Below are 21,912 nucleotides of genomic sequence, written 5' to 3' on the forward strand. Positions count from 1 at the left end.
AACCCACTCCTAGAGAGCCAGGATTAAAACTAAAAATGAGAAAAAAACAAAAACAATAAACTGAGCAGAGACACCAAAGGCAGCACACACCCTGGGAAAACATTCCACAGATTCAGCCTAGATAATTTACTAAACAAACAAAAACACCAAAAAGAACGCACAGGGGTGGAAGTCAGAATCCAGAGTGGTTAAAATAGCCTTCCACTAAACATTCATTACAAGACAAACAAAAAGGAGGAGAATGGGATACGAACTCAGGGGAAAAGACAGTCGGTTGAGCCTGTCTCTGTTCCTAGATGTTGGACTTAGCATACAATCATACAAGCAGCTATTACTATATATGTGTTCAAAGCTATTGTAAATATGTTCAAAGAAATAAAGGAAACCATCTTTAAGTAGAATGTATCAACAAATACAGTCTCAATAGAAGACAGAAATGATAAACTTCCCAAATTTGATGAAAAACATGACTCTACCAAGCCAAGAATCTGAACAAACACTAACGAGAATAAACACAAAGAGGGAGTTCACAAACTTCTAAAACCCAAAGGCAAAGAGAAAATCTTGGAAGCAAGAAAGAGAAAATGAACCATCATGTACAAAGGAGCATCCATATAATTAGTAGCTAGACTTTCATCTGAAACAGGAGACCAGAAAGTAGAGGAATGACATATTCAAAAGGAAAAAGACTGTCAACAAAGAATTCTATGTCCAGCTACACTATCTTTGAAAATGAAAGCTAAAGAAATACATTCCCAGAAAAACAAAGGCTGAGAGAATCTGTTGCTAGCATACATGCCTTATAATAAATGGTAAAAGAAATCTTTCAATATATTCAATATCTTGCAATAACCTGTAATGGAAAAGAATCTGAAAAAGAATACACATACACACACACACGTCTAACTGAACTGCTTTGCTGTACACCTGAAACTAACACAACATTGTAAATTATACTTTGATTTTAAAAAATGGTTTAAAAAAGAAGTCTTTCAAGCTGAAAGGAAATGATACGTGATAGTAAATTGAATCCATAAGGAGAAATAAAAAACATCAGAAATGGTAAATGCATGTATCAATATAAAAGACTATAAACATATTTTCCCTTATTTCTTCTTTTCCAACTTCTTTAGACTAAGTCATAAGATTATATCAGGTATTAATTAGAAGACTGTATTGTTGGGTTTATAACATATATAGATGTAACATATGTGACAATAACAGCACAAAGGAAGAAGAACAAATGGAGCTAAGCTAGAACAAAATTTCCATATTTTACCAGAATGCAGTTAGTATTAACCTGAAGCATATCATCATAAATTAAGATGCATATCATAATCCCTGGAGCAACTACAAAGAAAATAACTTTAAAAATATAGTAAGAATTTGTACTTCCCTGGTGGCGCAGTGGTTAAGAATCCACCTGCCAATGCAGGGGACACAGATTGCAGCCCTGGTCCAGGATGATCCCACATGCCGCAGAGCAATTAGGCCCGTGCGCCATGACTACTGAGCCTGTGAGCCACAACTGCTGAGCCCACGTGCCACAACTGCTGAAGCCCACGTGCCTAAATTCCGTGCTCCACCACAAGAGAGACCAGTGCAATGAGAGGCCCATGCACTGCAACGAAGAGTACCCCCACTTGCCACAACTAGAGAAAGCCCCTGCTCACCGCAACTGGAGAAAGCCCCCATGCAGCAATGAAGACCCAATGCAGCCAATAAATTAATTAATTAAATTTTAAAGATTAATTTAAATTAAAAAAAAAATCAGGGACTTCCCTGTTGGAGCAGTGGTTAAGAATCCGCCTGCCAGTGCAGGAGACACGGGTACAAGCCCTAGTCAGGGAAGATCCCACACGCCGGGGAGCAACTAAGCCCTTGAGCCACAACTACTGAGGCCACGTGCCACAACTACTGAAGCCCACGCCCCTAGAGCCTGTGCTCTGCAACAAGAGAAGCCACCGCAATGAGAAGCCTGCGCACCACAACGAAGAGTAGCCCCCACTCACTGCAACTAGAGAAAGACTGCACGCAGCAACGAAGACCAAACACAGCCAAAAATAAAAATTAATAAATAAATTTTTAAAAAATCAAATGATCAACTTAATAGAAAAAGTATGAGATAAAATCTAGCTCACACGTGCTAAAAACTCTCAATAAACTAGGAAAAGAAGAGGATTTACTCAACCTGATAAAGGGCATCCATGAAAAATCTACAGCTAACACCAAACAATAGTGACAGACTAACTGCATAACCCTTAAGATCGAAAACAAACTAAGGATATCTGCTCTAGACACTTCTATTCAACACTGTACTGGAGGATCTAGCCAGTGCAATAAGGCAAGAGAAGGAAATTAAAGATTAAAGGCACACAGAGGGGAAAGGAAGAAGTATTGAAGAATTATGGTTATTTATGAATGACATAATCCTGCATGTGAAAATCCTAAGGAATCAAACAAACAAAAAACCCTATTGGAATTACCAATATGAGTTCAGCAAGTGCACAGAACACGAGATTAACATTTTAAAAATATACATATAAAATTGTATTTCCACGTAATAGCAACAACACATCAAAAAATAAAATCAAGGAAACAATTCTATTCATAGTAGCAGAAAAGGAATAAAATATTTAAGAATAAATTTAACAACAAAAAAAGCAAAACCTATACTCTGAAAACTACAAATCATTGCTAAGAGAAATTAAAGATGATCAAAATAAATAGAGAGACATCTCATGTTCATGGACTGGAAAACTAAATATTGTTAGGACGTGATTCTCCCAAAACTGATCTCTATATTCAACATAATCTCAATAAAAATCCCAGCAAGCCTTTTTGTAGTAACTGATGAGCTGATCCTAAAGTGTATATGGGAATGCAAAGTACCTAGAATAGCCAATAGAGCAAACAAGCAAATAACACTACCTGATTTCAAAACTTGTAATACAAGACAGTGTGGTAGTGGCACAAACAGACATACTAATCAACAGGAAAACACTGAGCATCAGAAACAAACCCTTAATTTTATGGTCAACTGATTTCCCACAAAGTTACCAAGACTATTCATGGGAGAAAGAACAGTCTGTTCATCAACTGGTGCTGGGTAAGAAGGTTATCCATAGCAAAAAAAACCCCACAAAAAACAAACTTAGACCTGTACCTCAAACCATACACAGAAATCAACTCAATTATGACCCTAAATGTGAGAGCTTAAATATAAAACTTCTAAAAGAAAACATAAGAGAAAAACTTTTGTGACTTCAAACAGCTCTTAGATACAACACCAAAGGCACAATTCATATAAGAAAAAACCGATAAATGGATTTCATCAAAATGAAGTATTTCTGCATTTCAAAAGACAACACTGAGGGAAAAGAAAAGCAAACAGACTGGGAGAAGATGTCTGCAAGCTACATATCTGAACAGGGACACATATCAAGAATATATAAAGAATTCTTAGGACTCACTGATGAGATAACAAACAACCGAATTAAAAATGGGCAAAAGATTTCAATAGATTTTCACCAAAGAAGATATTTGAATGGTGCATAAACATTTGAAAAGATGCTCAACATCATTATTTACTAGGAAAATGCAAAGTAAAACCACAAGATACCACTACACACCCACAAGGATGGCTATATAATGTAAAAAACAGATAACGCCAAGCGTTGACAAGGATATGGAGAAACTGGAACCTGTGAAAAGGTACAACTACTTCAGGCAACAGTTTGTCAATTCCTTAAAAAGTTAAACATAAACTTACCATATGACCCAGCAATGCCACTCCTAAGTATCTACCCAAGAGGAATGAAAACGTATGTCCACACAAGGACATGTATGTGAACGTTCACAGCAATGTTATTCATAATAGCAGAAAATGGAAAAAAACACAAATGCCCACCCATTGGTGTATGGATAAACAAAGTGTGGTATATCTATACAATGGAACATGACTCAGGAATAAAACGAACTTTTTTTTTAAGACCTTAACTTTTATTAATGGTTTCTCCACTTATTTTTAAAATGTTTTTTAACTGAGATAGAAATTACTTAGAGTAAAATGTACATATCTAATCAAAAATTTTGATAAGTTGAGATTGATATGTTTGGAAATATGCATATAAGGGTTAAATCTACACCTTCAAAGCATAGAATATTTTCTTTTTTTTTGCTTTTCCATTATGGTTTATTACAGGATATTAAATATAGTTTCCTAAGTGTAGGACCTTGCTGCTAAGTAGTGCTGTTATGAACAGAGGGATGCATGTATCTCTTTGAATTATAGTTTTGTCCAGATAAATGCCCAGGAGTGGGATTGCTGGATCATATGGCAACTCTATTTTTAGTTTTTTGAGGAAACTCCATACTATTCTCTACAGTGGCTGTACCAGTTTACATTCCCACCAGCAGCATAGGAGGGTTCCCTTCTCTCCACACCCTCTCCAGCATTTGTTATTTGTAGACTTTTTAATGATGGCCATTCTGACCGGTGTGAGGTGGTACCTCATTGTAGCTTTGATTTGCATTTCTCTAATAATTAGCGATGTAAAACAAACTTTTGGTGTACAGACAACATGGATGAAAATCAAAAACACGCCACGTAAAATAAGCCAGACACAAGATACTACATGTTGTATAATTCCATTTATGTGAAATTCCGGAAATGGCAAATCTATAGAGACAGAGCAGACCAGTGGTTTCCTGGGGCTGGAGGAGTTAGCAAGAACAAACTGTAAATGGGTGAGATGTCATTTGGGGTGACAGAAACGTTCTAAAGCTGGTGTAGAGTAATGATTGCACAACTCTATAAATTCACTAAAAAATCACTGAATTGTACTCTTACTGTGGGTGCATTTTACATATGTAAATTATATCTCCATAAAGCTGTTTAAAAAATTACAACAAAATGTTACTGGTCTAAGAATTATTAGAACTTTAAAAGAACCTGAACAGTACATCAACTATACCTCAATTTAAAAAAATATTAAATTAAATAAAAACCAGAAACATAAATTATAAAAGAAAAAAGAAAAAGAAACTGAACATGTGACCCTAAAAAGACACCAGTGTGTCTTTAATATTAGTTTTTTTTAAATATCACAGATCAACGGGGAAGGGATGGACTAACAGTATACCAACTGGCTTAACGCTACTACTGGGAAGGGGGAAAAAGGGCGCCATCTCAAGCCCTACACAAAATAAATTCCAGATGACCTGAAGAGGTAAGAGGACAAACCAAAAGAAAGATATAGGTGAACACCAAGCTGATTTCAGGCTGGGGTAAATACATAAAGAACACTTAAAAATCCAGTAAAAAAACACAACTGATTAGAAATGGGCAAATGGAGCAAACCATTCACAGAAGAAATCTAAATAGTAACACCTGGAAAAATGTTCAACCTTAATAAGCAAATATCTGCCCATTAAAATTCCCTTTTTAAAATCTTATGGAGGTGGCCAAAGCTTTTTAAAAGCCTTGTAAGACACTCTTACCCCAGCTGAAGGGGGAGTGCAGGACAGCACCCTTCTGGATGCTAACTGTGGAAAACAAGCCCTGCTTTCGGACACTGCATCCCCGGGCTCCCTCTGAGTCACCCTTCCCGAGGAGGCCACCCAGGACAGACAGAGGAACAAGGCTCTCATCAGAGCTTTGTCAACCAGCAAACATTCAAAAATCACCATAACGTGGAATAATTAAATGATTTAGAGAACATACACAATAAATGCGACCATCTGTAACATTGCCAAAGAATAGATTACAAGGGGCCAACATGTATGTGATTTCATGCTCACTACTTCATACCAATATTTTCTGGAGGGGAGAGCTGTTTGGGCGCCTGAAATGTGGCCCGTACGACTGAGGACATATGAGTGAGGACATTTACATTTTACTTAATTAAGTGAAAGTGGAAACAGTCATGTGTGGCTAGAGGCTACGGTACTGGACAGCGCAGCGCTAAAGCACCAACTTTCAGCCTCACCCCCTGCCCGTGTGCCGATCTCCTGCCCCATTTGATGCCTGGCTGGAGCGGGAGAGGATCACTGTGCCTGCTGTGGGTAGAGGTCACACCACACAGCACTGTGGGCCTCGACAGCCAGGAAATGAACTCTTACCTCCTCCTCTTCTTCTGAGCCACTCTCTTCACTATCAGATCTTGGAGCTACTTCATACCTAAAAAAAAAAAAAAATCAGCATTTTAATATAAATCTCCCTAGAGCCAGCATGATTCACTTTCCTTAGCAAATTGGCCTGTTTCCAAATGTAAGCAGGATCACCCCCAGCTGCCAGCTCCCCTGGAATGAGGCCGACCGTTGACTCAGGATCCTGGCTGCCTCTGGAACACGAAGCCCCACTCACCCCGGGTTCATTTCCAGCCAGGCCTCCAGCTGCCCTGCTTTGGGTGCGTCTGTGCCCGTGAGGATCTTCCCACTCTCCACGTGGATCACTTTCACCGGAAGGTCGCTCATTTGGCTGGTCTCATCCAGAGGCTGAAAAAGTCACACGTGTGACTTGAGGTTCCGTAGAGTCTATACCTTCGGTGCCCCGCTAACCATGGCCAACTGGAGAAGTGCCCTCCCAACTCCAGGTCCAGAAAACAGCTCACCAATGTGACCAGTGGTTGTGGAGATGGGTTAGCTGCATATTAACCATTCAGTAAAAAAATATATATATAACCCATTGACGACAGTTGTTTCTTGGAAGGAACTGATATCCACGTTTTAATTTTCAAATAAGGTAACATATAGTTCAAATTCAAGAGTATAGAGTGTGTACTCTCCCTCCCTATCCCCCTGCCCAACAGTTTCTCTTCACAGGCGCCCACCAGCATCATTTTCTCGTGTGTTCTCCCAGATCAATTCCACACATAAGGAACACGGACTTACGTACTCCTTCCTTTTTTACCCAAGTGACTATGCTATTCCCATTTTTCTGGTCCTTGAGTTATTCAATTTATATTGTATTTGTAGACTGCAACAAGGGTCCTCATTCTTTTCTGTTAAACAGCTAACTAGAATATTTGAAAAATAAAACTTCCTTGTAGCAACAAATACGGAATTCCTCAATTTCCTGAGATATCAACTTGGGATGAAGTTTTCCCCTTCATCAGCTCCTTCACATTTCCTGGTGAAAACCTTCAGGACGAGGATGAGGATGGAAACCTTTGTTTGCATCTACCAGGAACTTATACCTCCCACGCCTCCCTCCATCAACACTGACCCACAGCAGAGATTAGTCTCCATGCAGGTTAAAATCTCACCCTTAAAGTGGCCCACCATGAAGCGGAACAGAAACCCCACGCCCCACGAATGAGCTCTGCAGGCTGCCTCAATCAGTGACTTTCACCCCTGAGTCCTTCCTGAGAGCGGTTATGGTGCTGATGCCGGGATGTCCCCACACCCAGAATCCTGACAGAACTGCTCTGGGGGGAGGCTTGGGCCTCTCTGGTTTTCAAAAGCTCCCCAGCTGATTCTGACGTTCAGCCAAGGCTGCGAACCACTGGCTGAGAACAAGGACAATCAGCAGCCATCATCAAGTGATGGTTCCCGTTACTAAACAGGATGAGCAGCTGCAGTGATTCCCCAACAGAATTCCCCGAGTCACGCTTTCCTGTGATGTGACTTCCCCCTTGAAAGCCACAAATGGCCGTGTGAAGGCTTAGCACTGTAGTAAAATGCCAGCCCACATTTCTCTTAAAAAATTCAACTTAACGTTTCAAATAAAATCACGTGAAATAAGAATATTATTTGAGTTAATCACTATAGTCATTCATTTCTGGGAATCAGGCCAACAGGAAAAAGTGTGCCATCTGCTACGGACTGGACTGTGTCCCCTCCAAAATTCATATGCCCAAGTCCCAGCTCTCCAATGTCAGTGTATTTGGAGATGGGGCCCTTGGTGGGTAATTAGGGTTAAATTAGGTCATATGGGTGGGGCCCTCAGGATGGCATTAGTGCCCCTATAAGAAGAAACACCAGAGCTTGCTCTCTCTCCCCCCATGTGAGGACACAGCCAGAAGGCAGCAGTCTACAAGCCGGGAAGAGAGTACTCAGCAGGAACCAACCTTGCTGCTCCTTGATCTCCAATTTCCAGCCTCCAGAACTATAAGAACATATATTTCTGCCGTTTACGCCATGCAGGCTACCAAAAAAAAAACAAAAACAAGAACAAAAACAACAAAAGGGACTTCCCTGGAGGTCCAGTGGTTAAGACTCTGCTTCCACTGCAGGGGGTGCGGGTTCAATCCCCGGTCGGGGAATTAAGATCCCATGTGCCATGTGGTTAAAAAAAAAAAAAAAAAAAGCCACACAGGCCATGGTGTTTTGTTATGGCAGCCCAGCTAAGAGAGCAAGGGGGCTCATTACAACAATGTGTGGGATAGAAAGAAAGGAAACAATGGAAATAGCCACCCATAGGGGAGGGGACATATGGTGGTCCATCAGAGCTGTTCAGTGCAGGATCTAACAGCTACAGATGGGAAGCAACTTAGATAGCTATCAATCTGAACGATGAAAGAGATCCTAGTACATCAATACAATAAAATGAAAGAACTAATTGCTTGATATGGAAAGTGGTCCAAGATACCTGCTACGCAGAAAAAGTCTTGCTATGTGTAGACTGACCCAAATGGTCCCAAAACAAAACAAAGAGAATATAAGCACAAAGGTTTCTGGAAAGATACAGAGAGAGACATCAACCAGGGATCAACGTGCATGCTTGTGAGAGAACAGGCACCATGGGCGCTTCTACTTTTCATGTTATCATTACATTTACGTTTCATGTTATCATTACCATTTTATTCCCAGAAGTATTACATTTATAAGTCAGAGAAGCAAGCACTAGCCACCTCTCTAATACGGTGGCATTAGAAAGAGTCAGGTAAGTGTACATGAGCTAACTTGGAAAGACTCAGATACAATACCAGGCGGGGAAAAGAAAACCACCTGGAGACACAGGTACGGAAAAGGTCCCAGAGCAAACACACCGAAGGTTACTCAGGTTTCTCTCTGGGAAGGGGGACTGAGGAGGGGTTGGAGGAGGTGGTAAAGGCCACACCTTGCATTCACACCTCACTATGCAGCCTTCTTTCACACTAGTGTGTTAACCGAGAGGAGGCGGACAAGAGTGCCGTGGAAAAGACTCAAAGACTCGTGTGTGGGGACAGCAACCCCTCTCTGAGTGGGCCTCACTGCACGGTTCTGACTTTTGGAACCAGGCTAGTATTTCACATCCTAAATAAAGAAATGAGGAGTAAATAAATAAAACCAACAAGCGTTGGGGGGAGCCTCACTAACGGGGGCACAAGGGGAGAACTAATCTTCTGAATGCAGTATCTGGAGCACGTACTTTCAACTTCAGACAAACACTGACCTCTAGCTAGGAGGTTTCTTTCTTTTTATTTTTTTATAAATTTATTTATTTATTTATTTTTAGCTGCACTGGGTCTTCGTTGCTGCATACATGCCTTCTCTAGTTGCAGGGAGCAGGGGCTACTCTTCGTTGCGGTGCACGGGCTTCTCACTGTAGTGGCTTCTCTTGTTGTGGAGCATGGGCTCTAGGTGCACGAGCTTCAGTAGCTGTGGCATGTAGCCTTAGCAGTTGTGGCTCAAGGGCTCTAGAGCGCAGGCTCAGTAGTTGTGGTGTACAGGCTTAGTTGCTCCGCAGCATGTGGGATCTTCCCAGACCAGGGCTCGAACCCGTGTCCCCTGCACTGGCAGGCGGATTCTTAACCACTGTGCCACCAGGGAAGCCCCTAGCTACGAGGTTTCTTTTGCAGAGGGGTACATGTTAGCCATTCTGAATGTACTTCCTGCACAGTCTAGGACTGAGGAAATGAGGGCCTATCTCGTGGCAGACGGGGGTCAGGTTTTGGGCTATTATAAGGTGGACAGGGAGAAGGAGAAAAAGAACCCCGTGGTACTGGATTAGAATTGGAAGTATCAGTGTGACCTCAGTATTTTTAATACTACAATAACTAGTTAATATATATAACTAGCAAGGTGGATGTGTGTGCATACACACATCTGTTTCCTAGATCTGTCCACTGAGAGGGCCCAGAAGCAATGACAACTCAGTAGCAACGAAAACATCTAGATCATGGTTTCCAAATATTCTTCTCTGATTAAAGGAATCAGGGCTCCTTGGAGAAATGACCGAGTCCAGGACTCGGGCAGAGAAAGCAGAAGATGAGCCTGGGCCATTTTCGTGTGCAAGGAAGTCAGAAACCCCTCAAAGAACGATGGGGACACATCAAAAGCAGGCAGAAGCCAATGTGAAGGGGTTCCTACTGGTCCAAAATGGAACAATTTGAGTATCAAAATACATAATAATAGTGCAGGATTAAACTAAGTAAATCCATTAAACTAAATAAGAATCCATGAGTCAGTACCAAGGGTTGCCAAACTATGAACAAGCCAAATAAAAAAGAAGGGAAGGCTTTTCCTTCCTGCAGAAAGTCAACTAATAAATGCAGAAGAAAAGACAAGGGAAAAAAACATCACCATTTTGTAACCATTATGGCAAAAACTGATACAGGCAAAGACAACAGATGATGAAACAGCCGATGAAAGTTTGAGGAATCACGTTATCTTTACATAGTCTGAGTATCTCTGCACAAGGTACTTAATCTTTACAGCTGGAGACACCTTGGCGGCCACCAAAAGGTCAATATCACCAGTGGGGGAAGAAATCTACGCCACACACTCCTGATATGACGCACAGAGAAGGACCCGGCGTCACTTCAGGGTTTTCTGTTGCTGTGAAGGACACTGGAGGGTCAATTGTGAAACCTTAACAAGGGCTGTGAATTAGATCACGGTATTGCGTCAATGTTCATTTCCTGGTTTTGATCACTGTACAGTTGTGGAAAAGAACAGCCTTGCTTTTAGGATGTACACATTGAAACACACAGAGGGGTAAAAAGCCCTCACATGTGCATCTGACCCTCGAATGGTTTAAGAAAAAATAATGACACGTGAAAAGTGGGAATCTGGGTGAAGAGTATGCAGGAACTCTCTGCACTGTTCTTAACCTCTCCTGTGAGCCTGAAACTTTAAAGGGAAAACTGAGAAATAAATAACAGCACGTGCATAGAAAAAGCTCTGGAAGGAAACGCACCCAGTAGTAAACAATATTCTCTCTGGGCAGTGGGAGCGAGGAAGGGTGGAGTGTGGCAGGGGACCTATGTGGATTTTTACCATTGTCATATACTTTTATAATTTCAAAGGGAAAAAAAAATTTTTTTAAGGATGAAGTAGACCTAACCTCTGGGGCTGGGCTGGCATTTCCACAGAAGAAACCCCTGGTTCCTCACCTCGCCATCAGGTCCGATTGCAGGTGTCTGTCCTTCAGCGTTTTCTGCCTTCTGGAAGGAAAGAGAGAGACAGTCACCCCCCCGACCGGGGAGGCCGAGTCACACGCGCACACAGCCGCTCCAGTCCCACTGAGGGGCGCACCTTCTTTTTCTTCTTCTTCTTCTTCTCCTTGGCGACCTGGGCGGCCTTGTGCTGCCGCACCAGCTCCGTGAGGTTAGCCACGTACTCGTCCGTCTGCTGCAGGAGGTAGGCCAGGCGCTTGTCCTTCTTCTGGTCGATGAGCTTGCGGTACCCTTCCTCGTCCTCGGCCTGCAGAAGCGTGCGGTTATGGCGCGTGCCCGTGACACATTCGTCCACCAGCACCCAGGGCGGGCAAACCAGACTCAAGGAGCCCGCGGGGCTGCAGTTAACCAGCAGCCGGACCCACATTTAGGGAGCACTGAGCTCACACCCGGGGCTGTGCTATATTCACACCTTTCACATAACTACTGACTCCCCTTCAGAACTTCCCCAGTTCCCACCCCGGGCCAGGCTCCTTGGGGACCTGCTGGACAGACATGGTCCTGCCAAGGGCCATTTAAAAGCTCTGTCTCCTATGTCCACAAACACACCCAAATCCCAACCCTTCTCTCCACCTGGTCCGAGCCACTGCTCTCCCACAGACCGTCTGCCCCGGCTTTCTGAGAACACATCGGATGATGTCACCCACCCCCACCACCGCCATCCCAGCTTACAGCCTCCCTCGGCTCCCCATCATGGTCAGAATTAAATCCAAAGCCCTCCCCGTGGCCTGCAAGGCCCCGCGTGGCTGCCTCCGGGACTCCAACCTCACTCTGCCCCCACGCCACGCTGTTCCAGGGGCCACTGGCTGAGCCTCACACACGGCTTCTTCCCGCCTCGGGCCTTTGCCCTCAGCTCCTTTGCCGGGAGGTGCTTCCCCTGGATCTCCGCATTCATGGGTCACACCCACCCTGCCCATAACACCCAGTCAATCCCCACTCCCTGGCCCTGCTTTGTTCTCCTCAGTGCGCTTTTCACCACCCAAAACTATCTTGTCTGTCTCGCTTGGGCATCTGTCTCTCTAGGGCCAGCACGAGCCCCACCAAGGGCAGGGACTCTCCTTCGTACTAACGTGGCCCTGTCCACTCAGCAGTGCCTGTCAATATCGGCCCGGTCAGAGAACCCTCCACGAATAATACATGGTCAGACGGGAAGGGTGGGGTGGGAGGTCAGGCTCACACCATCGGCGGCTCCTCCACCGGGAGGGGTGCCACCTCCACCTTCCAGAGAGCACAGAGCAGCCAGTTAACCAGCTGAGGTCACGCGGTCACCGATGGTCAGTGAGTGGGCAAAGGTCTGGAGTCAGGTCTTTCGGACTCCCAAACCCAAGCCCTTTCTTTCTCTGTCCTGCCTCCAACTCTGAGCACCAAAATGCCCCGGCGTAACCCTGGGCGGCTGATCTGCCCCCATGCCTGCAACACCCAGCACCGCGTGAAGGGACCCGGGTCATGATGGCCAACTGTACCATTAGCCTCCGCATTCTCTCCTTCTCGATTCTTTCATTCTCCTTCTTCTGTTCCCGCTCAGTGTTGGCGTGGTATGTGGCCACCGCCTTCGTGAGTTTCTGGATTTTGCCTGTGACCGACCTGTGATATTCTTTGAAATCCTTGGCGTGCTGAAGAATGCTGTTGAGGTATTCCTGCAGGACGCACACAGAAGAGCAGACTGACTATGGGACAGGAGTTGCCGTGGTGTCACCCCAAGTGAGACGAAACTTTAAAGGGGGCCTGGTGAAAGCCAAGGGGACGCAACCAAAACGATACCGAGACACTGTCTGCCTACGAGGCCCAACATTCTCTGCGTGGACTGTGTGGTGAAAAGGGACCCCCCTCTCATGCACAGCAGACGGGGCAAATGCCCTGGCTGAGACAACCTGGCAGTGTCTGCCATCCGCTGCAAAATGCACCCGCCCTCCCACCAAATCATTCACTGCTAGCGATTTATTTTAAGGAAAATAGCAGAGATTGGCCCCAAAACTCAAGGACAATAATGCCTATCCCAGTGTTACTTTTAAAACTGGAAAGCTGAGAGTACACTGCATGTCCCCAAACAGGGAAACAGTTTCATAAATCACGGGATGCTGGGCACACTGAGATGGACTACAACACATATGTTAAAATCATGCTTCAATAATACTTTAAACAGCTCAATGTGCATATATATATATTTTTAAAGGCAGCTGTTTAACTTTTGATTACTATATGTATATAAACAAAAAAGGTCAGAATGATATACCAAGATATTAACAGTAGTTAACACTGAATATTGACTTCTCTGTTATTTTAAACTATGCCAGTAACAGACACTGTTTGGAGGCAAACTTTAGAAAACATAAATGAATGAACAAACAGAATCACCCCAAATCCTACTTGAGTAGAGATTTTGGTTTCCTTGACGGATCTTGTATCAACCTCAGTCAGATCACTGACTGAGGACCCTCCATGGTTTAGGACCCTCCGTGGCTCCCACCTCACTCACAGCACAAGCCCAAGTCATCCTCCCGCCCCACAGGGCCCTGCACGCTCTGCCCATCACCTCCCCATTCTCACCTCCTCCCACCCTCCCCCTCGCTCACCCCACTCTGACTATACTGGGTCATTGTTTTTCACAGAACACTGAGGCATACTCCCCTCTGTCTGCAAAGAGCCTCGTCCACACGTCGGTGTAGCTCCTCCCTCGGGGCTCTGCTCAGACCTCACATCCTCAGGGAGACCGTCCCTGAGTCGACCGTCCTATATAAAGGGCTCCTCCATCACTCCCTATCCCCGCTTCATGTCTCCTTACACCCTATTAACTCCCAACGTGTTATACGTGCGTTTGATTATGACCCACCTTTCCGTACCGTTTGGTTTTTGTCCACTGAAGTATTCTTAGTGCCTAGGATACTCTTATAATGAACAGAAAAGAGACTCGGACATCGTGTTGAGAGGAAAACCAAGACTCGACAGTGCAGAGCTGACGACTCAGGCACACGGTCAAGCCTGCGGCCGCGGGGACACACCTGGTGCTTCTGCCGGCGCTTGCGCTCCTGCTCTATCTTCTGTTGCTTCTCCAGCTTCTCAGTGATGCGGGCCTCGCGCAGGGACTGCCGCTTACTGCGCTTGTAGGCCTTGGCGTTGAGGGCCGTCTCGAGGGCCGTGTCCCTCCTCATGCACACCACCACCTCCTGCCGCAGCTTCGGGAAGGAAGAGGAGAAACTGGCGACGGGCACAATTTGGTAACATCCATGCAACACGCGCACCTCCGTATCGCAAGCCAGGCAGCAAGGAGGACCCGTGAGCACAAACGCGTGCATGGGGAGAACCTGTGGTGGATGCCCGCGGGCGGGGCACGCACAGGGTAGGAGACAGCTGCTTCCGGACATCCAGCAGACAGCCCTATGCTCAGGCCTTCAGGTCTCCAGCTTTGCCCTCCCTCAACCACAAACAAACTTCCTTATTGGTCGTTCAAAAGTAAAGGACCCTTAGAAATTAGACCCATCTAGGGACTTCCCTGGCGGTCCAGTGGCCAAGACTCTGCGCTCCCTATGCAGGGGACACGGGTTTGATCCCTGGTCGGGGAACTAAGACCCCACATGCTGCACAGCATGGCCAAATAAAATAAAATTTAAAAAAAAAAGAAAGAAATAGACCCATCTAAGTACACTGCTTCAAGCTAGCCACTGCCACCTTAGGGAAGGCCCACACTTATTCATCCCAATGTCCCTCCACTGGGCAGGACATGGAAAGGAAGTGAGCCAACAAGTGTGCTTGGGCACTGCGACTTTGGTTTTGTAAGATTTTTTTGATGTGGACCATTTTTAAAGTCTTTATTGAATTTGTTACAATACTGCTTCTGCTTTTTAAGTTTCCGTTTTTTGGCCGAGAGGCATGTGGGATCTTAGCTCCCTGACCAGAGATCGAACCTGCACTCCCTGCATTGTAAGGCGAAGTCTTAACCACTGGACCACTAGGGAAGTCCTGGCACAGCGGCTTTAATGGTCAGGGTACATTTAGTAACTGCCCAGTGAGCGGCTCTTTAATCTAAGCATCAAGGCTGGCAGAAAGAGTCTCCTCTGAAAGCAAAGGCCTGCGCCTGCGCCCACCTGCCTCTGGAAGTTCAGCAGCCTCAGGGCCTTGAGCTCGATGGTTGCTTTGGTTCGCAAATCCCCGGCCAGGGACCCGGGAAGGTTTTCAAGTTCCTGAATTCGGTGAGCGATGCGAGCCTGCAGCCTAGGGCGCAAAGACAAAAAAAAGACAGGTGATGAGAGGTCTCACCTGTTTACAAGGAACCCATCTGTTCCCTTTCTTTGAAGGTGGAGCCTCAGAAGTATCCATCCCTCAAGGGAAGCCGATATGAATCATAAGACAAGAGATGGCTGAGAAAAGGATGCCCCACAACACAGACTACATACAGGAGGGCAGCCACAGAAGTCTCGGGAGCCACTGCAAACCGGAAACCTGACAGGGCGCAGCTGGTTTCTGGCATTTCAGCAGTGGGAGCCAGCCTCTGGAGTCAGGCGGGCCAGGGTCTCCATCCCAGCCCTGGGAATCTACTTAGCCCATGAGCCTCAGCGTCCTCAGCTATGAAGTGGGGAGACCCCTCAGAGCAACCCTACAGGCTTGGTCTGAAGTTCAAATGGGATAATCTCCTTACTCAGTCTTTCACACACTTATTGAGCACCTATTGTGTGCCAGGGACCATTCCAGGTGAAGGGATTCAGCACTAAACAAGACTAACAAGGCTGTTTGTTGCTCTCATGGAGCTCACAGCATTATCAGGATGACAGGCCATAAAGGAGTTAAAAAATTAAGTATCTATGGTAATTCCGGAGAAGGACTTTGAGGAGGGTCCTGGAGGGGAGGGGTGGGGGGGGCAGGGCCTCCATAAGGTGGGGACCTTGGCAATAAAGCTTAAATAACCACAAAGAGTCATGCAGAGCATGTGCAAAGTCCCTGGGGCAGGAACAAGTCTAACCTGTTCAACAGAAAGAGGAACCGGGACAGTCAGGTAGATGAGGACAGAGCACTGGGCAGGGGCTAAAGAGAAAAGGGTTACTCAATGGATAATGGGAAACCAGTTTTAACCCAGGAAAAGATCTAATATAAATTAACTGTAAAAAGAGAATTCAAACTGCTGTGTGGGAAACACTGCACAGGGAAGGATGGGAGCAGGGAGGCCAGGGAGGAGGTGTAGACCAGATGGCAGGGTGAACAGCATTGGGGGAAGGGAGCTGAGAGAGTTCACCAGACACCGAGGATGAGGGAGTACAAGCCAGGGTCAAGGAGCCGAAGGGTCCATGGTCCATTCAGCTGCTGCATGAGAAGAGAGAGAGAAGGGAAAGCTGGGGGGCATAAGGCCATGTGGACAGGCCATCTTTAAGCCGTCCAGATGGAGCAGGCGGGGAGGTGCCTGGGTACAGGGGCTGGAGCTCCAGGGCACGTCACAGCTGGAGATGCACTCCGGAGACAGTCACTGGCACAGATTTACTGATGCAGCTGGGGATTTACGGTGAACAAGGCACAGCCCCCTCCCCTAAGGGAGCTGACATTTACCAAGGGAGGCCAGCCCTGAACAGGTTATAAATGCAGTGGAGAAACAGGGGAGCACAGGTGCTCAGGGAGTGAATCTCAGGCGCCCCCAGCAGTGTGGGACAGGGTGATACAGACCTACTGTGCACCAGGCATTTCACACAGCGCCCGGCGCTCAGGAGGCCTTGGCAAAGCGACCAACAACTACTTATGTTTGAGGAACATCCACCGCAAAGCTTGCCAGGTGGCTTTTTGAGTGCGGATGAGCCAAAAGTTGGATAATACACTTGTGTTGGAGAGGTGAAACAGCACTTTCACTCCAACACATACAATCTCCATGGAGGGCAGTTTTGCAGAACTGATGAAATTTCCACGTGCACGTAAATCCCCTGCACCTGAACTATGCCGTGTTCACAAATATATTCTGACATAAATGCACACATGTGAATTGAGAAATATGCAAGTGTAGTTACTACTGCATCGTTTTACCGAAAGATGAGAGACCACCTAAACGTCCCTCCGGGTAAGACACTGGCTAAATAAGTCACAGTAGAGCCACCAGGCAGAATGTGTCCAGAAAAAAGAAGAGCTTATTTTGTACAAATAGGGGATGATCCCTAAGATATTTTGCTAAGGGAGGAACAGTGCACATGTCAGGTACCATTTGGGGACCACACAGCCACTTGTACCCATCTGCCTGTATACATACTCGATTTCTCTGGAAGGATACACACTGACCCAGAGAACTGGGAGGCTGGGGACAGAGGCAGGAGGGTGATCTCTGGCTGCATACCCCAAAGGCCTTTAGAAGTGTGAACCACAACAACGCGTGACCTGGGGGGGGCGGGGGGGGCGGCAGCACCCTCACCTGTACTCCCGCTCCTGCAGGATCTCCACGGGGTCCAGGCCCCGCGGCTTCTGGATGGGGGTGATGCGGCTCTGCTTCTGGTGCAGCGGCACCATGGGAGCGGGCTGGGCCGGCTGCCCTGGCGACTGTGTCTGGGGCGGCATCACGGGGGAGGCAGCAGGAGGGACGGCGGGGGGCGCAGGCGAGGGGCGACCCGTTGGCTGCGGGGGGATGAGCTTCTGAGGTGTGCTTGTGGGGGCAGCAGCATTCGCCATGGGTCCTGGGGGGAGTCAAGAAGCAGGGCACAGCGTTGCGTTCCGAGTCCATTCCAGGTGAAGATGACAAACCTGCTGGGCGTTTACCGCCCTGGGGTCTAACTCGTCCCCAAGGCTGACAAGGCCTGGGCAGCTCCCCGTAACCCCCACCTCTCACTGCCACACCACTCCTCGCCCATGGGGCTCGCTTCCTCTTCCTCCTCCAGATCTCAGCCTGCTGGCCCCTTCCCCAAAGCCCCCTACTGGTCCAAGTGCCGAGTCTGGGTGTGATCTTGCTATGCTGTGGCCTCACAGGAGCAGCAGTTGCCTGCCTTTCATCCACCCCAGCTCCAACGGAATCCTATTTAAGCGATTAGCCCTTCAATGCCCATCACTGAACCTCAGGGCCTGTGAGGATGGGGAATGAGTCCATTGTATCCACTGCTTTGACCTAACAGATGTGACCTTCAAATAAGTACTAACTACATTATACACAGAACACAGGGGAGACAGAACCCCGAGCTGCCCTGCCATCCTGCCTGCCTCTCTCTGACCGGGCTCATCTCAGGGTCTGCATGATGCAAACTTGACATGGGAGTCAGGGCACACACATGTCACCAGAACAGAGGGAACTTACCTTCAGGCCAGGGCTTGGGAGGCCCTCCAGGGGGCTGGCCGGGCATCCCGGGGGGCACACCTGAGGGTCCTGGAGGGGGCATGTTGGGCCCTCCCATACCTGCATGCAGGGAGAAACGGACAAGAGGATAAAACGCGTCCTGTGTTTCTCCCTGCACCTGCCTCCCTGGGCAGCCCTGGCTCCAGGGGACACACCCAACAACAAGCCCCTCACTGTGGGCACCAGGGGAGAAAGGGGGCAGCTGGAGAAACAACATTTATCACGACAGCAACCCTGCTGTCGGGGAAGCTGATGGGCGGCAGAGTCCAGATCTGCCCAACACTGATGCCCACACTCCTGTCAGTTTGCTCTGAGACCCCTCCCTACCCTGAGGGCCATGGGCCTTACCGTGAGGCCTGCTGTAATTTGGAGGTGCTGGTCCAGGACCGGGGCCGGGCCCGGGGCCAGGTCCTGTTGCGGACACAGAGGGTGGAGGTAGTGTTGGCATCTGCTGCTGCATCCCGGGCATCGGCCGCTTCCCCTGCACCGCCATCTGCAGGTGGTCAGGGAGGGGCTGCCCCCGGGCCAGCATCTTGTAGGCCATGATCTGAGCTCTGAGCTGGTGCAGCTGGTTCTGGTTAAAGGGGGTCGGGCCCCGGTTCTGCTGCCCCAAAGCCTGGGGGTCAGCACCATCCAGCGGGGCGCCTCCAGGCCCGGACGACATCTGCGGGCCTGAGGCCGGGCCGCTGGCTGGAACCGGACTGGAGGCGTGCTCGGAGCCACCCAGGGGCGAGGGGTAACCTGCGGGGAAACGTGGATCCGAGCGGTCACTCGGCAGCACATGTCCAGTAATTTTTAAGGCAGAGACGGGAACCCTTGCCTGCTTACACTGGCCCCTACCCTGAGATTTCGTTCTCGTGATTACACGGACCCCTACCCTGAGATTTCGTTCTCGTGATTACACGGGCCTCTACCCTGAGGTTTCGTTCTCATGATTCAAACAAGAGGCACCCAGAGGGCACACGCTCGCAGCTTGGTTGGCAGCCTGCACAGCTGGTTTGGTTCAGCCCATCTTTCAGTAACCTGCCAACGATTAAAGCTGAGATGTCACACAGATCCGGGCTTTCTCTGGGCCTGCCCCCTGCCCCTCGGCTTGGCCAGGCCCACTCCTCTCACTTCCGTTACCTGCGGAGCCCCTGAGCTTCCCACCCCGTGAGAGGAAGCCATGTACCCCATCGCTTCTCAAACTTCCCTGTTCAGAAAAGTACCTGTAGGGCTTGTTAAAGCTGAGCCCGGGCCCCCTCCTGAGATTCTGACTCAGCAGGCCTGGAGCAGGGCAGAGCCCAGGAGTCTGCATTTCTTCTTTTTTTATTTTTCGGCTGTGCCATGCGGCTTGCGGGATCTTAGTTCCCCGACCAGGGATCGAACCCAGCGCCCCGGCAGTGGAAGCACCAAGTCCTAACCACTGGACCGTCAGGGAAATCCCAGGAGTCTGCGTTGGGTGGCACCAGAGCGGCTATCCCGAGGAGCCCATCCTGCCCAGGGCTTGTCTAACACCCAGCGCTGGACACAGTTCTGTCCCACCAGTATCCGCTCTCCTGGGGCTGCTATAAGAAAAGACGCCCTGAACAGGGCACCAGACAAGCCCAAGCTAAACAGCCCTCTGTGGCAGGGTCTCCCATGAGGCTCAACTGCCCTAGGTCCTCTGAATCCATGCACGGGTGATCCAATTAGGAAAATGACCTCGGGACTTCCAGAGGGCAACAAACATGAAGAAAGAAAAGAAAGGAAACCATACCTTGGGAGTGCTGGTCCATGGGACTTGGCGGGGGCCCCATCCCGGCGTGGCCGCCCGACCGCATCCCCATCCCCTTCATCTGGTTGTAGCGGGGGTCGTCCGACATGCCCTTCTCGTGCATGGACTCCATTGGCTACGAGAGTGGACAACAGGGCAGGATCAGCAAGGCGGGAAGGGAAGAGGCTGCACAGAAAGGCGCTGAATGAGAGGACTTCAATATCACTAACAATGCCCATCCAAAGTCGCCATGGCATTTACTGAACCACCAACATGACCAAGTGGCTTAGGTCCAAGACATGGTCCTAACATCTACTTGGGTGTCAAGGCAGGTGCATGAAATAATGCCACCCAGGGAACCTGCAGATTGGTGGTCTAGAGGCAAGGGGACAGCTGGACTAGGACATCAGGGAGAGGGTGACGACACAGTTTCAGACAGCCAAAATCTCACAAGGAAAGGACACACATAGCTCCCGGTCAGGAGCAGTTTTAGCTGGGATACCAAGCTCCCTGTTTATCGTCACAAGACGACCTTGTGACCACAAGTCTTTGGATGGGGGACCCTCTTGCCTGGGAGACTGTAAATCAGAGAGACGGGCAATAACTCCTGCCCATGAAGTATGGTAACAGTATGTCAAATGTCCTCACTGATCCGAGATTGGCCTCCCACCTGCTAGCTGGGAGGGAGGCTGTCTGCAGCATCGTTCTGCCCCTCCGCGGAGGCTCGATCAGATCCTGGTGGGACAGAAACACACATTTTCCCTCCTGATGCTCAGCACTGAGCACTCCCCCTACGGAATGGCTGGGAAAGGGGACATTTTCCGAGACCCTTCCAGGCCCTCTGTAGGCCCAGTTAATGCAAACATCCAGCTCTCCGGTCTAATAGCTGGCCCAGCAAAGTCAGCTACAGCTCAGTGTGTGCCGTGAGAGGAGGACGAGAGGGCACCGGGCCAGGAGCACGAGGGCCAGCTTCACAAGCAGAAGAAGCAGGGGGCCCTCGGGATGCTGAGCAGAACCCTGGGTGGGGCCCACCCTCTGCTCCTTCTTCCCTGGTTTGGTGGAGCTGACTGATGGGCTCGCCTCCCCCAGAGCAGGAGCTCTGTGCAGGCAGATGAAGGGCACCACCGGACCTCAGCTCCTAGGCCAGACACATGGCAGGCGTCTGACAAACATGGGTCAAGTGTCCAGGAGGAAGAAACAAGATGGTCGAGAGGGAAAAGGAGATGGTGCTAGAGGAGAAGCTGGCCTCAGTCAGCGTGTGTGCGGGGGGTGGGGGGATGGGGGTAGATCACCAACAGCTTCCCAAGAGGGAAGTGACAAGACAGATACTGTATCGAAGTTGACAGAAATATATGGGGGATGGGGAGGGCAGGGAGGGGAAGGGGTCACTGCACTGTGTGGGAGGTCAGCGATGTGGCACATGCCTGAGGGGTTGGGAGGGCCGGAGGGGAGAGATGGCTCTGCCACCAACTCACTGAGTGACCATCTCTCTGAGACCTTACTTCCTC

At 48.2% G+C, this 21,912-nt stretch overlaps 1 protein-coding gene across 22 annotated transcripts in view; it reads right to left on the reverse strand.

Moving 5' to 3' along the window:
- SMARCA4 (SWI/SNF related, matrix associated, actin dependent regulator of chromatin, subfamily a, member 4) overlaps window positions 1-21,912 on the reverse strand; it is an 87,401-nt gene that overhangs the window by 49,828 nt on the left and 15,661 nt on the right. For 14 of the 22 annotated variants that reach the window (XR_009539784.1, XM_060145128.1, XM_060145129.1 and 11 more), the window contains exons 3-13: window positions 20,408-20,540; window positions 19,018-19,410; window positions 18,631-18,729; window positions 17,761-18,019; window positions 15,467-15,593; window positions 14,225-14,557; window positions 12,848-13,021; window positions 11,464-11,631; window positions 11,322-11,372; window positions 6,368-6,498; window positions 6,124-6,181 (exon numbers count right to left, since the gene is read on the reverse strand). Coding sequence is in view for 21 of the 22 variants with exons in the window: in XM_060145128.1 (XP_060001111.1) it covers window positions 6,124-6,181; window positions 6,368-6,498; window positions 11,322-11,372; window positions 11,464-11,631; window positions 12,848-13,021; window positions 14,225-14,557; window positions 15,467-15,593; window positions 17,761-18,019; window positions 18,631-18,729; window positions 19,018-19,410; window positions 20,408-20,540 (1,926 nt within the window). In the remaining variant the exon portion in view is untranslated. Of the gene's footprint in view, window positions 1-6,123; window positions 6,182-6,367; window positions 6,499-11,321; window positions 11,373-11,463; window positions 11,632-12,847; window positions 13,022-14,224; window positions 14,558-15,466; window positions 15,594-16,338; window positions 16,489-17,760; window positions 18,020-18,630; window positions 18,730-19,017; window positions 19,411-20,407; window positions 20,541-21,074; window positions 21,140-21,912 lie in introns of those variants that run through there. The other 8 variants (XM_060145145.1, XM_060145143.1, XM_060145141.1 and 5 more) reach the window with 3 other exon arrangements.

This window comes from Lagenorhynchus albirostris, chromosome 3 (genome assembly GCF_949774975.1).
Source record: "Lagenorhynchus albirostris chromosome 3, mLagAlb1.1, whole genome shotgun sequence".
NCBI lineage: Eukaryota > Metazoa > Chordata > Mammalia > Artiodactyla > Delphinidae > Lagenorhynchus > Lagenorhynchus albirostris.